We start from the raw sequence: 17,832 nt of genomic DNA on the forward strand, positions 1-17,832 counted from the left end.
GGATCCTATGACCCCAGCTGACTTCCTGCCCTTTGGGCAGGGGGCTGGACTCGATCTCCCGAGGTCCCTTCCAGCCCTGATGTCTATGAAATCTAGGACTGCAACATTCCAGGGCTGTGGAAAAATCCACCAATTTGCTCTACAATTTTGCACAGAAATCTATAAAAAATGAAGTTCCTAATCCTTATGGTTGTAAAGACAACCTTGAAACCTGAAAGGGCATCACTAGTACAGCATTATCTGCCTCCATCTGTAAACATTTAAAGCAAAACCACCTTGAGAGGTGCGACCCGCCCCATACATCTCAAATCACATCCCCATGGATTCAGGAACTCCACAGCTGTGTAATTGGGCATTTCTGCCTCCCAGTACAAATGTGGCATTTTGCATCCAGTGTCCAACATTTTGTATTCCCATGCCCTGTGGCAAGCTGACTGCAGCAGTTGCTTGGAAGCTTTCCCCAAAACGCAGCATCCATTGGAGTGCGCTCTTTAGAGGGGGATGGGAAAGGGGACTGTCTGGGAACCAATCCTGGAGTTCACCTGGAAGCTGGGTAAGCCAGGAGTACAAAGGGAAAGCTAGGCAGTTCAGAGAACAGTGAAGCAGCTGAGACCTGTGACAGGAACATTAACTATTTGTATTAGTACATCATCTTTCACATATACCCAGCTGAAAAAAGGTGATCCTAGAGAAGGCGGTCTGAATGACACTGGGGAAGTTGCAGCCTGCAGCGTGGAGCAGATTACTTGGAAACCAGAGTAGAGACGGAGCAGTAGACTTGACTGAAAATAAAATCAATGTATTTTATATCAAAAATTATTTTCAACTAGGAGCAGCAGCTCTGTGCACACATGTGTGCACGACTGTGCTGCTGAGGAGATGGGAATGACAGCTATTTCATGCTGATGGAACAAACAAATGTTGCTGCAGAAATTAAGAGCTGCTGCCACAAAATATGATCTCTTTGTGCACATGAAATACTGGGGCCTGCTCAGAAATAATCTTTCAGCTTTATGCAAATAGTTTTCTAAGGCAAGTTAAAGCATGGAGAAACCAGCAAGTTCTTTCAGATCACATCATCAATAATTAGTTCCCAACTGCAAACAACTGCTAAATGAATTCCATCAGAAGACTGCAGCGAAGGGCAGGCAAAATACAGCTCGCAGGTGGATTCGGCCCATCAAGCCATTCTATATGGCCTGTGAGGCTGCTCCAAAAGACAGTTACCAGCCCACGGCTGCCCCTCTAAAAACCAGCAGGAGGTGCAGGCTTTCAGAGGTTGTGCGCCATGGGACCAGGCTACATCTGTACCTTCATCTCCATGGGGCTCCTGGCACTGCAGCTGGGAGGCCCCCTGTAAAGGCATGGAGCCATCCCGGCCCAATGGTGTGCAACTCCCCGCAGCTCCCCGCGCTCCAGCCAGGAGCTGCAGGGAGCCAGCGGGGCTCCATGCTGCCATGTGTGGCTCCCTGCACTCCTTCCTGCAGCCAGGAGCCATGTGCCTTCAGGCCAGTGCAGGCATGGAGCCAGCCTGGACGTGGGGCTTCTGGCACTGCATCCTGGAGCCACATGCTTTCAGACTGGGCTGGGCTGGCTCCATGCCACCGCATGGGGCTCCCTGCTGGAGTGCTGGAAGCCCCGCACAGAGGCATGGAACAGGCCCAGCGGCATGTGGCTCCCACTCACAGTGCTGGGAACCCCACGTGCTGGCACAGAGTTAGTTCAGCCTGGTTTGAAGGCGTGTGCCAGCATGCCAAGCTAGGCCGGCTCCATGCTGCCATGTCCAATTCCTAGGATTCAGCCAGAGCCGTGCACCACCAGGTGCCTGCTGTGGGTATGAATGCCCCAAGGGCACAATGCCTGCTGCTGCTGCCACTGCTGGCAGAAGGGCTGCACACCATGGGGGTGGGTGGGGTATGTAGCAGGTGGCCCACACCCACATACAAACTGCACACCCTCTCACAGCCACACTCCTTTACATGCCCCTCCACACACCCCAACAAAATCACACCCTCCTCATCCCCTAACACCATGCACAATATACAAGAGTAAGACTGTTTTGAGCTATTATGCAACACCTCTACATATACTATGAAAACACACAAATCAGGACTTTTTTTTTTTTTTTAAATAAAATTATGTTATAGTAAATGTTTCATTTTTAATATATGATTTAGTTTTCTTTCCCCAGTTCCAAGTTGGCAACCCCCCTCTCCCAGACCCTTCCTCTGCCAAGGAGTACATCGGGAGGAGGGACTTCCAGTGGCAAAGGTGAGGGGCAGGACTTTAGGTCCCAAGATGGCAGTCAAGGGGCAGGACACCTGTCAAGGGGTGGGGCAACCCTTGTGGCCCTCAACAGTTCACCAAGAGTCATTAAGATGCCTTCCAGACAAAATAATTACCCACCCCTGTTGATACCCCTCCTGAAAGATGAGAATTCAGCCACTACCTTATGGTTTTCATAGTTTCTCCATGAACTTACTGGAATGCATAATATTTGATTCCAATGTCATAAATGAAGAACAACAAAGCAATCTTCAGTAAATCACTCTACTACTCCAAAATCTGCACTAGTTCTCCACTCAAATATCCAGTTGAGTTTCAAGATTTCCTTTCCCTCCTTTTTTTCACTCCAGTATTTCCTCCTCTAGTGTCTCCAGTAGCCCAGAACTCAATGGGCGCATCTACATGAGATGTTATTGCACAATTATTTAGTACCTGTATTAGCAAGTACTAAATAAATGCACAGTAACCAGAGTCACTGCACAGCAGTGTTGGTGAATGTCTTTTAGGTGATGCTACTGTGCAGTAGCCTAATAATATGGTGCAGTAGCGTATTAGCACTGTACATGCTGCAACACACTACTGCACCCTATTTTTCAGCTAGTGTGGTCAGTGTCTCATGTAGATACACCCAATCGTCTCTGCCTCCCTGCCCCAAATCCTCCTGAGTAAATATCCTTTAAATCAGCCACTATGGGCACCACCATCTTGACAGTCACTGAGGGCTGCTATAGCATGGGCTTCATCTTTGACTCAGACTTCTCTTGCAGAGTGTTTCTGCTAAACATGCAAGATCTCACCTTTTCTTTCCACAAACATAGCTAAAACTTTCATCCAAATGTTGGTCATTATGCATTGAGTTCCCTTTTTTTTTTTTATCCATGACATATGGAACCTCGTCAGAATGCTGCTACAAAAGGTCATTTTTCTAAACTGTAATTTTGACCATGTCACCTCTGTCTTGTGTCCCTCCACTCCCCCCTCTTCATTTCCTCAAGCTATCCATCTTCACAGCCTAGCCTCTCTCTTTCTGTCACCTCTCACCAAGTATCAAGAGATTATTGGCCATGATGACATCTTCCAACACCAAGTCACTAAATTTTCAAACACGTGCCTTTATGCCTTCTTCCATACTTCCCCATAGATTTGAACGAAGCTTCTCATAAACATCTGCAAAGTCACCTCATCATCTTTCTGGAAAAATATCCTTATTAAAAAAAATACTGTCCTCCCCCATGATAGCTACAGTCTTAAATTTAGATTGTAAGCACTCTGGGACAAAGGTAGTCTTTTCGTTCTGCATGGGTACAGTGCTTAGTGATGGACAAGGACCCCGTGCTGTGCCAGAGCTCCTACGTGCTACGATATTACAGATCAGTAATAATCTTTTAAAATGTGAGCCTAGTTTTCTTTGCTTCCCATGGATTAGGCTCAGGCTGTCAGGACCTGCCTTTAGCTCTACACTTAAGGTTTAAAGCTGCAGCAGCACTGCTTTGGGGGGAAAGAAAAAAAGCAACTACAGGAAAGAGCACCCTGCTGGCAGCTGACTTTGACTGGGAAACACTCTCCTCAAAGATTGTAAAAAAAATCCACAACCCTCGGTTTCAGAATGAAATACCATTTTAACCATACTTTCCCAAAATAATTATGAACTTATTAATGAGGAAAGACCATACAATAGGTTTGAATTATTCACTAGATCCTGCTCTCAGATACCACTTCAAGTAACATGGTAAATACAGAAATAAGTAGATCTTCTTTTAACTTTTCCCATTGGTTTGGCGAATATTCAAGCTAAATGTAATGCTTCAGATCTCTCAAATAGAGCACATTTGTTGGAGAAATCTCTTAAACTGCAAGTTTAATGTTGGTACATAACACCCTTTTTCTTCTTTACCCTTTAGTGATATTCATTTACTAAAATTAATCTGTTATTATGATAGGGATTGGGCTTTCAGGCTTCAGTGAACTGCAACACAAATGCATGCTTTCTGATGTCCTACTCTGAAAAAGCAGAAGGCTGTACGAACAAGCTGTCAGAAATGAAACTAGCACAGCACTGTATCATATGCTGAAATGCTGGGATTTTAAACAAATCACAGTTAATTTTCTTCCAACAGGATTTCTGTGTTTTAACCAGGAAGAGTTGACTAGTTGTCATAGGGAATGAAGACAGGAAATTATTCAGCTGGCTTTGTTGTTTTACAAGTAAGTAACCTTTGCATCTGAAGCCCATTTCCATTCAAACCTGAGGTTCCTGACAAACGTGAATCATATGATCATTATATTTCCTGCATGTTGTCTAATTTTATATCCAAAATAACATTGTGTTATTTGGAACAGATCATTTATGTTAAGGATTACAAATCAAATGACTGAACCAATGGGTAGGAAAGATTAAAATAAAAACCATACAAAAACCTAGGACATTTAAGAGCAACATAATTACTCTTCCTTTCTGCTGTCCACCATTTATCTATCCTATTTTTCAACAGAGGGATGTCCAAATGATGTCGAACTTATGCCAGCATTTTTCAAGTTATTTTTTCCACCAAATTGAAGACTATATTAAAAGTTACTGTATTTTAAGTGTGTACTGGGCATTTAACATAGCTAACTCCTGTAATGCAGATACACAAGAGCTCTTCTTAGATTGTCTCCCACTTAACAGTCCATCAAAAACAGCTCAGGGGTTCTCATGAGGAAGGAGCAAACAAAATTCTCTGGATTTTTGTTTCAGGTTTATCAGTCACTTATTAGCTAGAGGCTGTCAGAGATGACATTCTCTAAACAAAGTTAAAGGGAAAAAGGGTGGGGGGGGGGAAAAAAAAAGTCATGCAAAGAGATTCCTCTCCTGCATGGGAACATAGAAGAAGAAATTATCTTCTCACTTGGATACTGCCCCTACAGGGAGTCCTTTTAAAGTGCTATTCAAGATCCTGGGTCCAGTCTTTCCTATTGTGAGCTCAAGGTACTGCCTGCAGTTCCAGGATCTGAACAGTAACAAAATTAAATTTCTGTGCTAAAAGATGCAGAGGAGGCACAACTTTCTTGGACCTGTGCTCTAGACTGCATCACACCATTTCATTAACTGCATGAGCACAGAATCCTAGAAAATGAGGGTTGGAAGGGACCTCAGGAGGTCATCTAGTCCCACCCCCTGCTCAAAGCAGGACCACAGATCATTCCAGCCAGGGCTCTGTCAAGCTGGGCCTTAAAAACCTCCAAGGATAGAGATTCTACCAGCTCTCTAGGTAACTTGTTCCAGTGCTTCACCACCCTCCTAGTGAGAACGTTTTTCCTAATATCCAACCTAAACCTCCCTTGCTGCAACTTGAGACCATTGCTCCTTGTTCTGTCATCTGCCACCACTGAGAACAGTCCAGCTCCATCCACTATGGAAGCACCCATCAGGTGGCTAAAGGCTACTATCAAATCCCACCCCCACCTTCAGTCTTCTCTTCTCCAGATTAACTAAACCTGGTTCCCTCAGTCTCTCTCATTAGTCACGTACCCCAGCCCCAAACTATTTTCCCTGCCCTCCGCTGGACTCTCTCCAATTTGTCCACATCCCTTCTATAGTGGGAGGCCCAAAACCAGACATAGTACTCCAGATGCGGCCTCACCAGTGCTCAATAGAGCAGGATAGATTACTTCCCTCAATCTGCTGGCAATGCTCTTACCAATGCAGCCCAGTATGCCATTAGCCTTCTTGGCAACAAGGGCGCACTGCTGATTCATATCCATCTTATTGTCCACTGTAACCCCAGGTCCTTTGCTGCAGAGCTGCTCCCCAGCCAGTCAGCCCCCAGCCTGTACTAGGGCATGAGATTGTTCCGGCCTAAGTGCAGGACTTGGCACCTGTCCATGTCTTTGTTACCACATAACAGAAGATGCTACATACTGGTAAGTCTCTGTCAGAGCTCAGTTTTAGCTGGAGGTTACAAAACAAAGATTTAAAAGATTTCACTGAAATAGTAAAAAAACAGAACAATGAATATAAAAAACTTTGAGTTCTATACAAATTTTTCATGGGTGTTTTGTGAAACATGAAGTGCCTAGTAGAATGATACAGGCAAATTGGTCAAGATTTAAAAAAATCATTCCTTTTGATAACATTTTTACTGGACCATCTCATTTTTGGTACTCCTTGCAAGATTCTGGGATCTGTCATTACATGCCATTTTTTTTCTTAGAGTGTTACAATATGAATGATTCTGGAAATCAGCAGTCTGTCTATAAAAGCATATAACAACTTATTAGCTACAACAGAAAACCCATCTCTGCTGTGAGATGATTAAATCATTTAAATTCTGGGTCACTTTAACAAAAAAAAATATATATATCACACACGTATCTGCAGTATCCAGCAGTGGTATTTTCACATACACTTTCCTGCTTCCTGCAAGCTCCCCATAATCAACAGCAATGTAGTCTAATTTTGGCATGTCCATGAATAGTATGGACATGACTATTTGGCACTGTCATCCAACTATGCTATTTTGACAGACCCAGGCACTGTATGAACACCTCCACACTGCTTCTGGTTGGAAAGAACATAGTATACATGAAGCAGCATGATGCCTTACAGAGTAAGTCCAGATATAACTAACCAAAGGTTTCAAAGGGCCAGCTGTACACACATAGAAGCCCTTTGAAATGTTTCAAAAGTGTATTTCATGTCAAGAGAAGCTAGTTTGATTTGGGAGTATTTCATTTTTGGTTAAATATGTCCAAAAACACACAAAAGATGGGTTGGGGCTGGACTGGAGCTGTGCTTACCTGTTGCTGAGCCCCCACTAATGTCAGGAGCTGGGCTCTCCAGCCCTAATCCTTTCTACCCTTAACCTTTCAGGGAGAAAAGAAAGGTTCAAAAGATTTGGGAGTCCCTGCTGCCCCCATCTGCCTCACCATCCCTGCTACTTCTAATCTTATGAGAGGAGGAAGTGGGGAGCTGAGAGTAGAGCTGCAGGTTGATGCAGCCTCCTGCAGCACTCCCTCACTGGTCCTGGAGGAGGCTGAAGAGCTTTAAAACTTTCCAACCAGGAATGGCACACAGGAGAGTTTGTACATGACTTGGCTGAAATGTTTCAATTGTTATGTCTGTCCACAAGCTAACGGTGCTTAGCCTAGTACACTGGAGATTCTAGATGTGGCCAAAGCTGCCTCTTTGCCCAATACTCCTGCAACCTACAGGAACTACTCTGGGCAGATACAGAGAAGACTAGGACTCTAAATCTTACCTTTTCCAAGGGCTGAACTACCTGGGAGCTATCTAATAGTACTGGCATTGGCCCCAACCAACACACAGCACAGAGGGGATGAATATGTCACACTATGTAAAAAAAACCCAAACAAGTTGAAAGCCTCTGCAAGGTCACTAATACAGAAAACCCCAATTTTATCCTTTGCATCACAATGCTTTTGTCTAGTGGGGACCAGCCTTTTTGACAGCTGTGCCACAAATTAGCCCTGCATCCTCCTGGCAAGCCACTGTGATCCCTTTCCCTTACCTCATCTGCTGCTCAGGTTTCTGTTCCCTGCTCTATCTGCCACTGTGATGCGTGTCCTCTCCCCAGTCTGCCACATACCACATACAGAGACTGCCCATGCCACTGGTGGCACCTATGCCACAGGTTGACCATCCCTGCCTTAGTCTAAAGCAATCTTACCCAAAACCACTACGAACTATGGTCCTCTTTCAAAGCCAATGAAAGAATGCGAGATTATTGATCACTAATACTATTATTAAATAGTAAACATTGTGTTTATAGGCTTCTCAGTGAATAGGTTCTCCTGCAATGGCTGATATAGGAAGGAAAAATTAATCATTTTTCATACTTTTCAGGAGAATCAACATAGTTAGGAGCATCACATTTCCAGGCAGTTTCAGCTCCTTGTGTCACTGTCACAATGACCTATCTGCTAAAAGGTGCAACAAAGATGGATTAAGGGGAAAAAAAAGCCCTAAGATAAAATAAGCTGACAGACCAATAAATTTAGCAACAGTGAGGGTTGCAGCAGCAAATGCCTCATTCCTCCAAAAACTTTAAATGATAGAAATTAATTAGAAGGAAAGCCCTATGCACTATTTTCCATTTTCATATTCCCTATTATCAAACACAACCAGAAAAACTGTAACCTTGACAGTCCAGACAAAATAACTTGCCAAATAATGGAACAAACATGGCAGTAAGATATGCTCATCCACTGATATTTTATATAAAATAAAAAGGAGATCACTTAATGGTTTTATATTAGTGTGAGAGATGGATCCAAGTTGGTATGGTACTGCTCTGGGGGGATTTGTTAAAAGTAGAAGTGATATCTTAAAAAGCACAGGGGAACGTGTTGACAACTATAGGCAATGTGAAGGTGAAAAGGAATGTCAAAGTCTCTCCTTAACTTCTTATTTGTGTGATTTTAGAAGGGTGTCTCTCGCCACTACCTTAACTGTAACAAAACGTCATTTGCCTGCCAAAATAAAAACACAGCACTGAAGACATACTCAGACCTCTGGCACATGCAGAATCCAGCATAACCACATTCTATGACAGCAGCTCCTAATGATTCCTTCAGAGAAGTTATTTACAAGCAACTAAGGCCTTTCAAGATTTGTCTGGACCAGAAACAAGCTTTGGGGATTCACCTTGAGGCTCAGGGGATGAAACAGTCACAGGATACTAGAGTCCCTCCACTACCTGCTGGAAAGAGCTGCCACCCACCAACCAGTCATCTAAGCAAGAAAACGATGATGTTTCCATGAGGCTGGCCGGCCCCACCACTTAAGAGCCTGGGTAAAGACTGAGGAGATCTCAGTCCCAGGAGATACAAATGGTAGGGCTTGGTATTGATCCTGGTACTGACCAGTTATACATTTGAGGTATTTTCTGTGGGAAGGAATAATGATGATACACAAGTAAGTACCCCAGACACTGAAAGGTGCACACCAAACAGAGGATTATGATAGCTCATGTTGCCATCATGAATTCAAGCTTGCAGTTAAAGAATCTGAGCTTTAAGCCTAAAAGATACCATCTTTTCTTTTAGGCCCAGAAAGACAGTACTGTACTTTCCCTTCTCCGATGCTGCAAAGGAAACTCTTCTAGAAGGCAAAAGGCCTTCTGTTAAAGCAAAATCCTGTAAGAAGAGTTCCTGGAATGGGAGGAGGGATGGGAACGTGCGACTGGAGTGAGCCACCATGCCTCCTTCCTTTCTTCTCCTGTTCTTGTCCTTGTGACGAGGTATATAGCAAATTCACAGATTTATTGGAATCTGACACGGTCGTGCTGCAAGCGCCTCTGCTATGGCCTCGAACTTGCAACCTCTGGGCTAACCATGTGCCCACACCACCCCAGGCTCCAGCCACCATGCTGAACTGGATGGCACAACTAGAGATGAAATCCGAAATCCCTCAGCCTATGATTACACAGACCCAGAGCTTGTAAAGCCCCTCATCAAAATGTTCCACCAGTTACTCGAGGAGCAGTGAAGCAAGGGTTCAGTCACCAAAGGACATGTCCTCCTCTGGAAATGCCAGTGTTTCCTTGGAGGTTCTGGAATTAGGTAGAGGGAGGGTGGGACAAAGCAGTTTTTGATTGGTGGTTACTGCCTTGGTAAGGAGTTACAGTAATGTTAGCTTTTCAGATGGTGGTAGACACCCACATAAGAGATTTGCCAGTCTTTCAGGATATTCACAGCTTAATCTGTTTCGGCACTGAAAAGCTCGCCCACAGTGGAATGAACACCTGGGCAAATGTTCCCTTAAATTCTACAGCAACATTCACTGAAAAGGAAGCCATTAAAAAATATGTAATTCCCATCTCCTCAGCTGCACTCAAAAAATACAACTCATAGCTGAAAATACACATTAACAATTTTTTGAAGATCTCTCTGGTACCTGTCTTTATGCTTCCCAGAAGACTGATCTTAGCTCTTCCAGACGTGACCAAACAATCAAGCTCAAAACCCTCCCCATCACAAGTACCAGGGAAGGAGGTGGATGGATTATAGCTGGCTTATTTCTGTGGCTTCCCAGGACTCAGTTGCTGGTGTATTCTCCAGGCTGCCTAGCTTAATCCCTATGCTTCTCCCTCCTTCACTTTATGCAGGCAAGCTGGACTTCAGCTCTGGCACTCTGACCCTTCCTCTCAACATCCCTTTTCAGCATGTCCATGATGCTTGTACTGTTGCATCAATAAGCACATAAGCTTATAACTGCTCCATATTTTCTGAGTTTTCTTTAAACCTTGGTTCTTATGCCCATTTCTTAAATGAAAGGAGTTATTTTCCTTGCACTTCTAGGGAAATTCAACAAATTCCACAGCTGCAGAATCCAGAGCCCTGAATATAATTATTAAAAATAAATTCCCCAACAATTTCTAAAGAGTAAAAAAAAAAAAAGAGCAGAAAAAGTCATCCATGGCAGACAATAGTCAGTACATATCAAACTGCTAGAAATAAATCCAGCTATGTCAAACTGGTCAACTTAGTGTACTTATCTGGCTTCATGATATATTCAGATCTTTCAGAAAAAACTATTTTTCATTTAAGACAGCATCTAGTCATTGTAGTTACAAAAATAACCTTCTAGATGCCACCTTATACAGAGAAGCTAGACAGACTTAAGAAATACCTCAGAAAAAGTGTTAAAAGTAGCATTCACTTCTAAGGTTCAAGATGGTGCTTCAAGATGCATTTTTTTTTTCCAAATCATCCAGATGTACAGTTGTGTATAATTTTCACACACAGGTACCAAAGCTGTATATGAAAGTCACGTGATACACAGATGACCAAGAAACAGTGACTGTTTTGCATTCAGCATTATCAGTATGAAAGAAAAGTAATTCTACTAAGAAAATGTTTAGGTACTATAAAATACTCCAAAGTTTTCATACAAGTCACCAATTATTACATGTGAACTGAGGGGCATAGCTTGACTCAACACAAATAAATGTAGCTTAGCTTTTTCTATATTTGTTTGACACCCCATAATAAAAATATAAATTTAGCCCCGAATTGTTACAACGGTAGAAATGCAATGTAAGTCTCTGTACAAGAGGAAATTTTTCAGAAAAAAAAAAAAGTATATCCAGCTAAAACAAGGTTACACAAAATACCAAGTGCTGAAAGTTCTCTCGTACGTGATTTATGCTGTTTTTATAAACTACTCCTATTAAAAAGGTTACAAAAATACTGCTTTTAAAACTACAAATATTCAGTTAGGAGTTTAGTCATACCTGAAGTGGGACTGCTACCCCATTCTCAAAATTCTTCAAGATAACCCTGCCCTAAAACTTCCCATCAAGCCACAGATGCTCTATTTGCCCAAGTCGGCGCACAGGGCGCTACATGCAGCATGAGCCTCAGACTAGCCCCACACACCCCAGGGCCCCACATGCTCCAAGTGGTATGCAGGGCTAGTCTAGAGTGGTTTTGGGGCCTAATCCAAACTGGCAGGCAGCACTTGCCAGTCCATTTCTGCACACTGGGCCAGGGCTGAAGCATGCTGCATGTACGCAGCAAATAGGGTTGCTCCAAGATCCACAGGCATTACTGCAAGCCAGATGATAGGGCTCTGTGGGCCAGATCTGACATGATTGCTTTGCTTTTAAAATGTAATGTTGGTCCTAAACCAGGTTATACATGTGTAACAGCAGAACTGTTCACACTAAAAAACAAGCTAAAAGATATTTTCTATTCTTAAATCATCTATATTCTTTTATTTTAAATTTTAAGACATCCTAAATTGTAAAAATATATATCTTTTCTAAATTAGTCTCTTCTGCTGGTCACTGCAGTATAACTCCAAAATCATAAAGTACAAGTTTGAGCTTAAAAAGGCAGAGACCCCTGTTTCCAGGTTTAAGTGTATTATTAAAAAAAAGCCTCATCAATGTGCTGCTCGTCAGCATGCTGCATTCCAGCAAAAGATTACCGTCAGAAGGCGACTTAAAAATACTGCCAAAATTAGATATTTTTTTTAATTACAAAAAACAACAGAGTCTAAAGCCTTGAGTCATATTTATTTATAGCCAAAATAACTTCAAACGTAACAGGATTCACCCCCATTTCCACCCCACCCCGTGTGGAACAAGGTACAGTACAAGTTTAACAGTTCTGGGCATAGCCCGTGCCCCCTTCACATATGCTGCACAAACATATAGCTCATTTGCGATACCTTCAGTGAACAGGCATCATTAGGCTTTACTCACTGGACTGCACAATGGTAGTTACTAAACTGCACTATACATGTCTTCCACTATAACAGCATCATAAACAAAAGAGATTTTGTTCTTACAAGGAAAACTTTTCTCCCATTTTTGGTATTCTGTCAAGGTGTGCATTTCAACCTCCTGTATCATAGTGAATTACTGTAATGAACAAGAGAGAGCACTAATGAGGAGGAGTTCCCCCCCTGCCCATACGGACTGGGGGAAAAACCACATCTTATGTTTGAGTAAATACAGCAACAGTTAAAATGCAAGCCATAAGGAAAAGTTGAGAGAAGTGAATAGAAAAGTTGAGAGAAGTTTAGTTTGGGGAAAAAAAGATTACAGGGAACACAACAGCCGTTTTCAATTATTTATAAGGCTGCTGTAAGTAACAGAAAAAGAGCAACTCTTTCTTCCTTGCCATATCGGGCAAGACATAAAACAAACGGTCTTAAAACTGCAAGAACACAGATTAAGATCAAGTCCAATGAAAAACTAACTAACTGTAAGAACCTCAGGGCAATGGAATAAGCTGCCCTGCAAAGTTGTGGAATCTCTTTCATTGGAGGTTTTCAAGAGCAACTTGGAAGAAAAGCAGACATGGACAGTTTATGAATACCGGACTGCAGCTTTCTTTCCAACCCTAAAATTCTGTGATTTTATCAACTGTGTCCGTTTTCACCCGTAGTGAAATCAAACTGAACCTGTGGAGCACCTGGCTGATTGAATAATGAGCCTAAAACAACAGTTGGAAAGGTGTTAATTGCGTAATTCAGCAAAGCAGCCAATAAAATTGACACCAACACCACCTGACACTGTCAATATTGTTCAATAATGTAGTACTCAAAGGCCTATGAAGGACCACACAATCTCAGGGTTCTCAACTCCTGTGATTTTATCATGGGTTTCACAATATTTGGTGGCTTTCTTAATGCCCCAGCTTCAGGATTTACTTGATTACATAAGAATCTCAGCCTTCCCTCAAGAAAGATGTTTGTGATAAAGAACCTGGGAATATAAATCCTTAGGACTTAAAAATTGGAAGACAAATCAAAGAAATCAAAACATTATTTAATGCAAGTAGCTCTGTTCTTGGAGCCCAGTTCACAATTTTTGAATGTCTGGGTAGCAATACTGAAATCAACTTTGAATGATTGCTCATTTTAGGTAATGGTAAACAGTAGGCTTGAAGGGGGATCAAAATAGAGGGAGAAGTGGAAGTAGAAGGAGCCAATTATTTTTATTTTCCAGAAAGGAGTTTTGGTCTTCAGACGACTTCATGAAATAGCAACATTTAACAGCCTCCTACCTGAGGAACAAAAAAAGTATTTCTTTATTGTTGCAAGTATTTAGCAAAGCCTGACAAAAAGGGAAGAAAGCTTACTGTGTGCTATACTCCCATGTCGAACTTTGTGAAAGACCACAGTGAAGTCAAAACACTTCAGGAGATTTTGGCCACATACCCTAACTACTACTGATGATTTTGTCTCCCTCCACATTTAAGAGAAACTTGTTAGATACGAAGTATTTTTTACTGAAGACATCAGACCTTTGAATAAGTTTGAGCAATTCTGAAGATATAATAAACATTTCTGTCACAGTATGTGACCCAGCAAACTAGCAGCATATAAAAAAAAAAAAAATGTATGGACAGATCACACTGCAAATAGGAATGGAGGTCTCAAGACTTTCTCCCTTTATTTTCAAGTCCCTGAAAGTCAAAAAATCTATTTGATTTTATTCTCAGAGCTTTCATTTAGTTGCATACAGAATACCTAACTGAATTTGCATGACTACCTTTTGTAGACAATTCAAGACAGATATCACGGCAATAAACCTATACCCATTAGGGGTACAGGTTTCACAGACTTCAGACTTACAAACTTCAGACTACCATAACATTGCACTGTTAATTTTTGTAAAAGGAGGCTACAAAATAATACTTGATTTTAGAGCAAGTAAAATTAGAACAACAGAATCCCACCTTCTTTTTAATTATTTTGTCCATTTTCTTACTTTCAGACTTCAGTCCAATCTTTTCTGGTAGCCAAGGTTTCTCTTTTGACTTGTTTATGATACTTCGAAGAAACATCCTTAATATATTCTTCATGTGGAAAGCAGTTAGTAATAGTGAATACAAGAAAAAAAATAGGTGATAGAAACCTAAAATCTAAAGCAGTTCCTGGGCAACAGCTACACTGAGAATCTACTTAAATGGATAGACCTTTGCTGCACTGGTGTATGAATGCAAGCAGTAATGACAAGCAGCGATAAGACATACTAATGAAGTAAGACAGGCCACAGTTGTGACAGGAACAAGATATGGTGGATCAAGTTTCACCTAATTAGGCAAACTTGCACTAGGGGAGTTCTGTCCTACTGCTGTTGCAACACTAACTCTTTGCTTGGGGTTATAATGAAAGGATAGCAAGGATTAAATATTTACCTTAAATCATTTACACACAAAGCTCTTCATGGCCCTACTGTCAAAACTCCAAGGGTCCTTCTTAAAAGGGACACTTTCAAGGTTAACAATGGCAAGAGTTATAGATTGTTGTACATATTTGATAAATTAAGAAGCCAGTTCAGAATGAAGGACCAGTGTTTGTTTTGAGACAAACAAAAATCCCACTTAAATTTATTTTCAAATATATATTATTTCAAACTCTGTTCCCATCTCAGAGGAAAATCCTGCCTTCTGTCAGATATGGGTCAAGCAGCTACAGCTAAATGACTGAAATGCTCCATTTACTGCTTATTCTGTACCACAGAGGTAAGTAAGCAATCATCTCCCTGGCCTCACTTCAGTGGGCCCTCAAACCCCACACACAGAATCCAGCCTGGGGCTGAATAAAAGTGACTTCCTCTACCATGCATGCAGCTTCTACTCCAAGAGCCACAGCGCAATCTCCAGCCTCATCCCTTCCCTTTGTTCTCACTCTCCAAGAACCCAGTTTTAAGCAGAAAATAAAGGGACTGTAAACAAGCATCCTCATAAGTTAGAACAGGAACCACTAGTATATCTTAAACCCGTTGGCCCGCTGCTGAAATTCACAGAATCATAGAAAATAAGGAAACCTCAGGAAGTCATTTAGTCCAACCCCTGCTCAAAGCAGGACCAGCCCCAACTAGATCATCCCAGTCAAGGTTTTGTTTAGCCAGGTCTTAAAAACCTAGGGATGGAGCTTCCACCACTTCACTGGGTAACCTGTTCCAGTGTTTTACTACCCTCATAGTAAGAAAATTCTTCCTAATATCTAACCTAAACTTCCTTTGCTGCAACGTGAGACGGTTGCTCCTTGTTCCATCATCTGCCACCACTGAGAACAGTCCAGCTGTATCCTCTTTGAACCCCATTTTGGTAGTTGAAGGCTGCTATTAAGTCCCCCCCTCAGTCTTCTCTTCCCCAGCCTAAATAAACCTAGTTCCCTCAGTCTCTCATCAAAAGTCATGTCCCCCAGTCCCTGAACCATTTTTGTTGTCCTCCGCTGGACTCTCTCCAATTTGTCCATATCCTTTCTGTAGTGGGGGGCCCAACACTGAACACAGTACTCCAAATGTAGCCTCACCATGCTGGATAGAGGGGAATAATCACTTTCCTTGACCTACTGAAAACACATATACCAATGCAGCCCAGTATGCTGTTAGCCATCTTGGCAACAAGGGCACACTGCTGGTTCATATTCAGTTTAATGTCCACTGTAACCTGCAGGTCCATTTCTGCAGAGCTGCTGCCCAGTCAGTCAGCCCCCGGCCTGTACTAGTGCCTGGGATTGTTCCGTCCTAAATGCAGGACTTTGCACTTGCCCTTGTTGAACCTCAGGAGATAAGAAAAAAAAAAGTCACTGAGCTTCCAGAATATTTCTGGCAGGGAACCAAAAATGACAGCTTCCCTTCTGATCATAAAGTTACTTTGTCAGCCCCTTTTCACAGTAGAGGGGATAGGGGAAAATTGTATCCTGCCCATACAAATATGCAGAAGTTGTACTGTGGCTGCCATTAATGGTTTGCATTGGGAAAAGAAGGGGTTATCTGAGCCCTGTAGTCTTCTGCTCTCTTCAAGAAAACCTGCTGTAATGATTTACATCTATTACAGGAATTAGTAGGATCATTCATCACAGACTTCTGACGGTTACTTCAGCAGAACAATTTAAGTTACTAGCAAATAGGAATAGTTTATAGAACCAAAATACTACTTTTCTGAGAGAGAGAGGGACGGAGAAATCTATCTGAATCTCCAACACGGGCATAATCAGCTGATTATGTTTAGGCTGCTTGCAGGTGTGAAAAACAAAACAAAAAGGGGTGGGAGGGGAGAAGCACTTTATTTTGACTCGGCTCAGCCACATCTGTATAGACCAGGTGCTTCAACAGGGCTTTTTGGCACTTTTAGCTAAAGCTGATTCAATCAGCTATTAGATGAAAGTGCCATAAAAAGACATGCTAACTGCCTGATCTATGCAGATGAGTGAACTGGATCTAAGGTGCTGCCTCTTCTGGGCATGCGTGGGGCTTGGTGCAGGACCGCGCCGAGTTTAAAGTAAAGCATCTTTTTGTTCTGTTTTTTAAACATCTGCAAGCACCCTTCATTGCCACTACAGAAGACTGTAGCATATGAAAGGCTGAAGTGGCAGTTGAAAAGAAGAAAGTGGGTTTAAATTAATAGATTACACACAGTGCTCTCTCACCATAGTCATTTCAAAGACTAACATGAACACAAATACTAACACTAGACTGAGAAGGCTCTGTTCACAGTATCTTCTTAAATAAACCTATAACATTAAATCTCCATACAGCATCCCCAAAATACAAAAAGAAGTGTTATTCTGCCTCCTGATTTACAAGTGCATCATTGCTCCTCTCTCTCTCTAATCTGATTTACCATTGCGTGACCTCCAAATCAGATTTCCTGACCCAAGCATTTGCCTGTAAGGACTACTGTACAAATTTGTATTAACTAGTTAGGAGCAACATTAGACATACAACAGAGGCTGAAAAAGGTAAAAACAACCCCATGGCTAGCTAATAGGCTGGAATCCTCAATTAAAAAAAACCTCAAAACACAAATTAGAGAAATACCAGGATGCAGTAAGCAGAATGGATTGATTTAAATCAAGGCGATTTAAATCATTCATTTAAGTCAGGGGTATCCAACCTTTTTGAATGTGGGGCCAGATCATGAACTTTTTATCACCCGGTGGGCCAGCAGGAGCGGGCACGCGCACGGCCTGTCCAGTCCGGCTGCAGCCTGGGGGCGGAAGGGTCAAGGGGTGCCGCCTGACCCCGCTGTGTCCTCCCTGCCACCTGGGTGGCCTTGAGGATGCCCCCACACCTG

The 17,832-nt window shown here is 42.3% G+C and overlaps 1 protein-coding gene across 5 annotated transcripts in view; it reads right to left on the reverse strand.

Annotated features, from left to right (window-relative positions):
- The window catches only part of PPP1R13B (protein phosphatase 1 regulatory subunit 13B), a 115,604-nt gene that overhangs the window by 78,227 nt on the left and 19,545 nt on the right, over nucleotides 1-17,832 (reverse strand). Inside the window, exon 1 of one of the 5 annotated variants that reach the window (XM_019550783.1) lies at nucleotides 14,482-14,740. The exons of 1 other annotated variant lie outside the window; for it this stretch is intronic. In XM_019550783.1, coding sequence (XP_019406328.1) covers nucleotides 14,482-14,607 — 126 coding nt within the window. In that variant the 5' untranslated portion in view covers nucleotides 14,608-14,740. Of the gene's footprint in view, nucleotides 1-14,481; nucleotides 14,741-17,832 lie in introns of those variants that run through there. 3 more of the 5 variants (XM_019550782.1, XM_019550786.1, XM_019550784.1) reach the window with 3 other exon arrangements.

The sequence above is a fragment of the Crocodylus porosus genome, unplaced genomic scaffold (genome assembly GCF_001723895.1).
Source record: "Crocodylus porosus isolate Cpor-Errol unplaced genomic scaffold, CroPor_comp1, whole genome shotgun sequence".
Lineage (NCBI taxonomy): Eukaryota > Metazoa > Chordata > Crocodylia > Crocodylidae > Crocodylus > Crocodylus porosus.